General features: G+C 49.4%; 1 protein-coding gene across 1 annotated transcript in view; it reads right to left on the bottom strand.

Annotated features, from left to right (window-relative positions):
* Nucleotides 1-9,772, bottom strand: part of LOC107123279 (ficolin-2-like) — a 32,906-nt gene that overhangs the window by 4,851 nt on the left and 18,283 nt on the right. Inside the window, exons 8-9 of the mRNA XM_015426504.1 lie at nt 8,434-8,563; nt 2,653-2,787 (exon numbers count right to left, since the gene is read on the bottom strand). Of these exons, the coding sequence (XP_015281990.1) occupies nt 2,653-2,787; nt 8,434-8,563 (265 nt within the window). The remainder of the gene's footprint in view (nt 1-2,652; nt 2,788-8,433; nt 8,564-9,772) is intronic.

Genomic DNA, 9,772 nt, shown 5'->3' with positions numbered 1-9,772 from the left:
TGATTGCTGCCTCCTGTACAATGTCATAAACCTCCATCCATACTTCTTCAGGCACTCTGTCTATCAAATCTAGTCAAACCTATTGTTCACCTCCACTGTATATTCATCAGTGATATGCTCTGGGTCAAACCTGAATGGCCTAGTGGTTTAAGAACATAAGAACATAAGAGACGCCAATGTTGGATCAGGCCAAAGGCCCATCCAGTCCAACACTCTGTGTCACACAGTGGCCAGAAATACCAGTGCCATCAGGAGGTCCAGCAGTGGGGCCAGGACATTAGAAGCCCTCCCACTGTTGACCCCCCCCCCCCAAGCACCAAGATGACAGAGCATCACTTGCCCCAGAGCCCCTAGCTATACCTTGTGGCTAATAGCCACTGATGGACCTCTGCTCCATATGCTTATCTAATTCCCTTTTGAAGCCGTCCATGCTTGTAGCTCCCACCACTTCCTGTGGCAGTGAATTCCATGTGTTAATCACTCTTTGGGTGAAGAAGTACTTCCTTTTATCCGTTCTAACCCGACCGCTCTGCAGTTTCATGGAGTGCCCACGAGTTCTTGTATTGTGAGAAAGGGAGAAAAGTACCTCTTTCTTTACCTGCTCTTTCCCATGCATAATCTTATAAACCTCGATCATGTCACCCCTCAGTCGTCTTTTCTCCAAGCTAAAGAGCCTTAAGCGCTTTAACCTTTCCTCATAGGGAAAGTGTTCCAACCCTTTTATCATTCGAGTTGCCCTTTTCTGCACTTTTTCCAAAGCTATAATATCCTTTTTAAGGTGTGGTGCCCAGAACTGCATGCGATGTTGTGTCCCAGATCTCAGGCGATGTTGTGTCCCAGATCTCAGTGCTCTCTGGGGAAATATGGGGAAAGACGGTCCCTCAGGTAGACAGGTCCCTGACCATATAGGGCTTTAAAGGTCAAAACCAGCACCTTGAAGCGGTTCCGGAAAGCTATTGGCAGCCAGTCCAACGCCTTTAGCACAGGTTGGATGTGCTCCTGTATCGGGAGACCCATCAGCAGCCTGGCCGCCGCATTTTGCACCAGATGCAGCTTCCGAAGTTGCCCCAAGGGCAGCCCCATGTAGAGAGCATTACAGTAATCCAACCCCGAGGTGACCATAGCATGGATCACTGACGCCAGATCTTTGCGCTCGAGGAAGGAAACCAAGTGCCTGATCAGCCGAAGATGCTAGAAGGCTGCCTTGGCAGTGGCTGCTACCTGGGCCTCTATTGTTAAGGAGGCATCCAGGAGCACTCCCAAACTCTGGACCCACGACGCTGACACCAATGGCACCCCATCGAAGGCCAGCAATGGGATTCCCACCCTGGAACCGCTCCGATTCAGGCATAGGACCTCCGTCTTCATCGGATTCAATTTCAATCGGCTCAGTCTCAGCCATCCCGCCACATCCTGAAGCACCCGGTCCAGGTCTTCCGGGGCAAGGGCCCGACCAGCCGCCCAACAACAGATAGAGCTGGGTGTCATCCGCATATTGGTGACAACCCAGTCCATGCCTCCATGCAATCTGGGCAAGGGGGCGCATACAGATGTTAAATAACATCGGGGAGAGTACCGCCCCTTGTGGCACCCCACAAACTAGTGGGTGCCTTCGAGATAGTTTCTCTCCAAGAGCCACCCTTTGTCCCCGACCCTGGAGAAAAGCCACTGTAAAGCAAGTCCCTGAATCCCCATGTCGGCGAGGTGGCGGGCAAGCAGCTGATAATCTACCATGTTGAACGCTGCCAACAGGTCCAGCAACAGCAGCACCACTGTCCCGCCCTGATCCAGATGCCTCCAGAGGTCATCTGTGAGGGCGACCAGTGCCATCTCTGTCCCGTAGCCCGGACGGAAACCAGACTGGTAGGGATCAAGAATGGAAGAATCATCCAGAAAGTTCTGCAATTGTATTGCCACCATCCTCTCTATTAATTTGCCCAAATAGGGCAAATTGGAAACCGGCTAATAGTTGGCCAATTCGGCCGGATCCAGAGATGGTTTTTTCAAGAGTTTGGGCAGATTGTTAGAAGTAGAGCAGGAAGGGATGAGTCAGTGCTTGGCTCTCATGGCCCATTCTTACAGGCCTAAGGTGATGCTAATGGCCACTTTAGGGTCAGGAAGGAATTTTTCTCCAGGCCAGACTGGCTAGAGATCTTGGAGGTTTTTTGCCTTTCTCTGGGCATAGAGCAAGGGTCACTGGGGAGTGTGGGTGGAGGTAGTTGTGAATTTCCTGTGCTGTAGGACTCGAGGACCCTTGAGGTTCCTTCCACCTCTATGTTTCTGCATTTCTATACATGAGGGGAGGGTAGAAGAGAAGGAAATATGGAGCACACAAGCTTAAATTTAACCAGGTTTGTACCTGTACAGATAAATGGGGTTTTGTGTGTGTGTGTGTGTGTGAGTGAGAGAGAGAGAGAGAGAGAGAGAGAGATCTGAATGCACCCTAAGCCTACACAAAACTGTCCTTCTCCCCCTTCACTTTAGCTCTTCTATGGCCATCTCCACCTTGGTTTTGAGGACAGTTTGACCTATTTAGTATAGACTGGTTGCAGTTGGGAAGGCAGCTGCAACACTCTCTTCTCCTTCTCCTTCCATGGTTATGGTTTTCTCTTCCGACCATAGAGGCCGTCCAGAAGGTCCCCAGCCACATACCTGCAGTGCCCTCAAGGAAGGCTCCAAGTGTCAGCCTGTACTGATCTGCCTCTCCTGAAATGTTGAAGGTCTCATATTTGGCCATAGTGTGTCTGTTGTCAAAATCAGTGAGATCAATGCGCAGCTCATTTTCTCCTATTCAAAACAGAAATAATTATGTCGCTACATTTAGAGGCTGCAATAAGAACTCCGTCAATTCCACAAACACAACAAGGATCTGACCCAGTCACAATCTATCACAAACCTTTCACACAAGATTTGCTGAAATAAGCATGGGATTGCTCACTGGTGTATAACTCTGCTTGTGTACCACGCACACTGTTTTTCAGCAGTACCAGTTCAAGGAAGATTGCTCCATGGACTGTACCCACAATCCTTTGGAAAACAGAGGTGTCTAACAGGGAACTGCAAAAACAATCTCTCATCTTACTTTACAAAAAATTAAATTACATAGGCCCCGGTCACATGGGCCGGAAAATGCGGGGGGGGGGGAGCGTGACTGTTTGCCCCGGAACAAAGTAACGTGCGGCAGCCCGATCAGACATCCTGTTGAGGTTCTGTGGTTAGGCCGTTAGGTTCTGATCACATGGCTAGTTTGCAAAGAAGCAGCACGGCGTGTTCACACCGGCAATCGCGCTGCGCCGCTTCCGTGGCAAACGGGATTTTTTTTTGTCTCACCTTAGTTTGCACATGTGCATAATCGTTTGTGCACATCCTGTGGAGACTTAAAAAACACACATCTGGTTTGCAACAGGACATGGGCGGGCACCGGATGCTACAAGTTTCCAGCAGAACCGCGATCAGATGCCCGCCCTTGCCCCGCGTTTTCCGGAAACTAGTACATCATATGTGGTGGTTTTTTACTCCGCATCTTTGGTAACAAGCCACAGGTTAGCCACGGGTGCACTATGCTTCCCAGATGTTGTGGTGTGATCGTGCCCAGAAAATCTGCCTATCATCCGTGTCTTCAGCATGGCAACTTCATTTTAACATAACTATTGCCCCGGTCACATGGAAAATTTGCCGCGTGAAAGGCATGAATGTTGGGCAGATTTTCGGGGCACAATCACACTGCTACATCTGGAAAGCGTAGCGCACCTGTGACCAAACCGTGGCATCCCGCTGAAGATGTGGAGTTAAAAAGTAGCAAGGAAAGTGCACTACGATTCAGAAAATGCACAGCAAAGGCGGGCGTCTGAGCATGGGAGCGCTAGTATCCTGTGGCATCCGGTGCCTGTCCACATCCTGTCGCAAACCAGATGTTTTTCGTAAGCACATGTGCACAAACATGAAACTGAAAGCAGTGCTGCTCCGCAGAACTGCACATGCGCACAAATGCGAAATGCTTGTGTGATCGCACCGCACCGGTTCTTTGCCATGCTGCAGCATCGCCGTGTGATCGCCAGCTAACAGCTGAAGCACGGAGACTCAGGGGACCGTGTGATCAGGCTACCGCGCTTTATTTTGGTTTGGGGCGAACAGCCATGCCTCCCCCCCCCATGTTTTCTAGCCTGTGTGACCGGGGCTTATATTAAAATCTAATTATGCTGACCCAGGTTATTTTTCAGGATCTAAGAAATTTTGTATTAAGCAGCACTGTTTCCTGTCTTCCAAAACAACAGATTCCTGTCCAAGTGGAATTTTTAAATTGAACCCCAGAAACAAAAGAAAAAAATGGGTGGAATATTGTTGAACATTTCTTAGAAACGGCTGTGAAAGAAGAAGATTTGGGAAACATCTTAGTCTTACTGCTGAAACTTTTCCATTGGAATGGCATCTTATGCAATGGTTATGTCTTGAGCCATTCCTGAAGCATTTGGCTGACCATTGTTAATAGTGACACATTACTGAATTGCCTATAACAAAATATATAGAGGATGTTGTGATGGCCCCAGGAACAGATAGCTTTAAAAGGGGATTTGACAGATTCATGGAGGATAGATCTATTTGGCTATAAGGGAACCTCCACACCCAGAGGGCCTAAACCTATGAATCCCACTATCAGCAGGCAACATCAGGGGGAGGTCTTGGTCTCTGTGCCCTGTTATTGGCCCTCCAGAGGAACTGGTTGGCCACTGTATGAGACAGGATGCTGGACTAGATGGACTAATGGTCTGATCCAGCAGGGCTCTTATGTTCTTATATATGGCTGCATTTGGCATTAGGGGTGTACATTTGGATATATTGAAGCTAGAATTAAACGCCAAATTAGCTCTTTGGGGTCAGTTTGGGGTCATCCGAAATGACCCAAAACACTGCCAAAATTCTAGGAGTACTGAAAAATTCCAGGGAGGCACAGGAATTGGGGGCGGGGGGAACTGGTCCACCAAACTGTTGTTAGTTTAAGTTTTAAAGGGACTAGTAGCACCACCTAACAACTGATGCCACCAGCCATTTTCCAGGTTCCCTTCCAAACAGCTATCAGCTGTTTGCCAAAACTAACAACTGATAGAGACCATGTCTGCTTGCCATGGGATGTAATGGGGCTATTATTTCCTATGGGCCATGAAGAGGCCAGGTCTACCCATAGGAAACACTCCACCCATCCATTATTTCCTATGGATGGACATAGCCTTCCAACATCCCACAGGAAATAACTGCGCCATTTCCAATGAACTATAGACTTGGCATCTGTCCACTCAGCTATCATTTGTTAGGAAGCATCGACTGTCAGGGGCAGCAAATGCCTCCTAACTAGGGTTGCTAAGTCTTACCTGGATAATAGCGGGGGAGTCCTGGGCCCTTTCCAGAAGTTACGGCATTATGTTGGGCACATTGGGGCTGGGGCCACTATCATTCGAGGGAAAACCATAGAGTTTTCCCTCGAATGCTAGAGCATCCCCCCTGCAACGTACCTGGCATGATAACATCACTTCCGGGTGATTTATTTATTTATTATTTTGATTTATACCCCGCCCTCCCCGCAAGCAGCCTCAGGGCGGCTTACAGTAATTGGTACCCTGTACCATAAAAACCATGTACAAAATTTAAACTTACAACAACAACATTAAGCATTAAAAACAGTCCAACAATTAACAATTAAAGTGCTAGTGATGGTACTCTTTGATGGTAATCATTGAATGATTCAGATGGCGTACTAACAATTTTATCGGCAAATTTATAACACAAACCCTCCCCAGGACCAGAGCCAACCCAAAACCACAGATGTTGGTGGTGGTGGTGGTGGTGGTGGTGGAGTGGCGGCTCCTAATTGAAAGCCTGGTGGAAGAGCTCCATCTTGCAGGCCCTGTGGAACTGCAGAAGATCCCACATGGCCCTGATCTCTTCCGGGAGCTCATTCCACCAGTGTGGAGCCGCCACTGAAAAGGCCCTGGCCCTGGTGGACGCAAGCCTGGCATCCTTAGGGTCAGGAACAGTCAATCGATGTTGTGTTCCTGACCATAGTGCTTGCTTGGGTATATATGGGGAAACACGGTCCCGCAGGTATGTTGGACCCTGGCCATATAGGGCTTTAAAGGTCAATACCAGCACCTTGAAGCAGATTCAGTATGCTATTGGCAGCCAGTGCAATGCCTTCAGCACAGGCTGGATATGCTCCCATTTAGGGAGGCCCATCACCAGCCTGGCCATGGCGTTCTGCACTAGCTGCAGCCTCCGGTTTTGCGACAAGGGCAGCCCCACATAGAGAGCGTTACAGTAGTCTAGTCTCGAGGTAATCATCGCATGTAGCCAGGTCATCACAGCCGAGGAAGGGAGCCAACTGCTGAATCAGCCAAAGGTGGTAAAAGGCCGACTTTGCAGTGGCTGCTACCTGGGCCTCCATTGTTAAGGAAGCATCCAGGAGCACTCCCAAACTCCTAACCTCTGACGCTGGCACCAATGGTGCCCCACCGAAGGTCAGGAGCGGGAATCCCACCCCCGAACCGCTCCGACTCAGGCGCAGGACCTCCATCTTCGCTGAATTCAGTCTCAGCTGGCTTAGCCTGAGCCAACCAGCTACGGCTTGCAAAGCCCGGTCCAGATATTCCAGTCTGGAGTCCGAATGGCCATCCAACATCAGATGGCAATCCAGCCCATGCCTCCGGGCAATCTGGGTAAGAGGGCGCATATAGATGTTAAACAACATCAGTGACAACACTGCCCCTTGAGGCACACTACATTCCCGTGGGTGTCTCCTGGACTGCTGTTCCCCTTGCACCACCCTTTGTCCCCGACCCTGGAGAAAGGAAGCAAGCCATTGCAAGGCCAGCCCCTGGATCCCCATGTTGGTGAGGTGGTGGGTCAGCAGCTGATGGTCGACCGTGTCAAACGGGGCCGACAAATCTAACAACAGCAGTACCGCCACCCCGCCCCGATCCAGATGCCTCCGGAGGTCATCCGTCAGAGCGACCAGTGCTGTCTCCGTCCCGTGTCCCGGGTAGAAGCCGGACTGGAAGGGATGTAATACGGAAGCGTAATCCAGAAAGCCCTGCAACTGTGTCGCCACCGCCCTCTCGATTAATTTGCCCAAATAGGGCAAATTGGAAACTGGCTGATAGTTGGCCAATATGGCCGGATCCAGAGATGGTTTTTTTCAGAAGAGGAAAGACCATCGCTTCTTTGAGTGCACCCGGGAATTGCCCCTCAGAGAGGGACATGTTGATAAGCACCTCAGAACCCTTCGTGGCCAGCTTTAATAAGTGACACTTTAATAAGCCAGGAAGGGTGATGTCATCACGCTGGGCGCATCTCCGCATGCCCGGCACTTTGGGGGTGGAGTTCCCTCCGGCGGCCCGATCCGGGCCGGCGGGGAAGGGGCTGATCGAGGGGGTTCTCCCCCCCCCCCGGGGGACCTGGCAACCTACTCCTAACAGACATTTGGCAGGGTGTTCCCCCCATCCCCCTCCCTGCTCTTACAGCTACTGTGGGGGAAGGGGGGGATTAGAAAAATGGTCCTGTATTTTGGAAACAGTTAAATTCCTTAACAGTAACAAGGGTCAGAAACTTTGAGATAACATTAAGTATACCACCCTGAAATCTGGATTCAAAACTAACACGAAATTATTTTGAGTACACACCCACTGAAAGGAGATGAGTGTTTTTATTAAGGCAGAATCTTTTTTTGACTTTGCCCACCACCCTTCCAAGAAGGTGCTGTTTTCCTAGCTCGTTCTTCCCCATCCCATAATTTCTTCTATTCTGCTTCTTAATGTGTGAACGCAGGAGGGCGGAGTTGGGGGGAGGGACTTCAATGGGGCAGCCATTTTCTCCAGGTGAACTGATCTCTGTCACCTGGAGATCAGTTGTAATCCCAGGAGATCTCAGCCACTGCCTGGAGGCTGGAAACCCAGCTGTGAAATCCTGTCTACACAATGCTATAATGAGACTTCTGAGTTCTCTGACTGGAGGAACACCCAGTTCTGAACCTCAGCAATTTGTCCGATAGACGAACTGTTGAGGTTTGGGCCTAGGTTTGTCATTTAGCTACCAACAAGACTGATAAAGCACAGGGAGCGTTTACCTCCCTTTCCCTATGCTATATGGGGAATTGGGTTATGGGGATGCATGTCTCATGAAACCCATCTCCCCAAACCTAACATTGCCCCCATTTTGGTTTCTATAAGCAACTAGGGGCTTGATCAGGCCAATTTCTCCTGCCACTATAGGTTTCCTTTCCCCCCTCTTTAGCTGATGCTCAGCTGTGGGTCTTAAATCATATCGATGAATGCTCATCATTCACTCGGCCATTTAGGATTTATTCTTTAATTTATAAACAAACATGCAGAACAACTGAGTGGTGATTGTAGCAAAAGTGAAAACTCCTGTCAGGATACACTTTACCTAGTGAGGTCAATTGGTGAATGTTGTCATTCCCCAGCCAGAAATCAGTGAGTTGCCTTCCAAATCCTCTCTTGTAAGAGTTCCAGTCCCGGTAAAAATCCACAGAGCCATAGGTCCGTCTCTGGAATACCTGCAAGGAAGAAAGAGGACTTCTCTGTTTGATCTTCTTCTATCCATGGCATGAAAAATAACAGGGGGTCCCGGGATAGGGGAGATGTGGTATCAGAGGAGGGAATGAATGTTAACAGACACTCTCCTTGCCATGCCCACAATTGTTCTACATCATGCCACAGTGGCTTTTGCCACTCTCTCAAGGCTGTGGAGAAAGAAGAGAAGTTTAAAGTTCCCTTTTCTGTCCAGACCACAATGATTGAGGGAACAGCACCATCGTAAATGTTCAAAAGAGAATCACAGTGCAATCCTATAACCATTAATTTAAATTGATTTAAAAGGGCATCTCTCTGTTTAGGATTGTACTGTGTCCCCAATGTAAACACACACCCTACAAATCCTTGGAATGGTATTAGCTGTACTCTTCCACAGGTAGGAATCTTCAGATAAAAGTTACAGCTGGTCTATAGAACAATTAGATACAACTATACTTTTGCGAGACGGAATAATTTGGAACAAGACAGATAGGGTCAAATGTGAGAGGACTGCAGTGTGATCTATTTGTAGAGATTTGGGAGAAGTATAGACAAGTGTTGACGGAGGGGGTTGTGTCAAGTTCTTCAGTAATCTGTTCTAAAGATTGTTCTGTGGCAAGGACAATAAGCAATTTTTTCACATCAGAAAGAGCAAATCTGTATAGATACTGTGATTTATTTCCTGGATGTTTCTCACATCACATATAACATAATCTCTCCCTTATTATAAAAGAGTAGTGGGTGCCAACGTTCTAATTCTAAAATGCACTCCCTTAGTGTATGGCTGATGGAACTGCTCCTCAGCATATACCGCCCCCAATCAGAAGGCAAAGCCCGGGTCCCGCCCACACCACAACTGCTGCCACTGTGTACCTCACCGGACGCCATTTTCATTTTGCTCGATGAAGAGGATTATGAGGGCACTATTGATTCGGTGAGCTGCCTTCCCCAGCGCACACTCAAACATGGGCGATGGCGGCAGCCTCCGCTCGCCCACCTTGCCCCCGCCCGCAATCCCGGCCTGGCGACCGGCCTTCGGGCGATCGCCTCACTCCCCCTCACACACTCCAGGACCGGCGAGTGGCGGCTCTGGGCAACCGCGTCACTCAAACATGGGCGATGGCGATGGCGGCAGCCTCCGCTCGCCCGCCTCGCCCCCTCCTGCCTCCACAAAATGGAGGCTCCGGCCGCCC

Source organism: Gekko japonicus, unplaced genomic scaffold (genome assembly GCF_001447785.1).
Source record: "Gekko japonicus isolate JY-2015 unplaced genomic scaffold, Gekko_japonicus_V1.1 scaffold1195, whole genome shotgun sequence".
Taxonomy (NCBI): Eukaryota; Metazoa; Chordata; class Lepidosauria; order Squamata; family Gekkonidae; genus Gekko; species Gekko japonicus.
The sequence above is the reverse complement of the archived record's forward strand: the minus strand, read 5'-3'. Positions and strand labels throughout refer to the sequence as shown.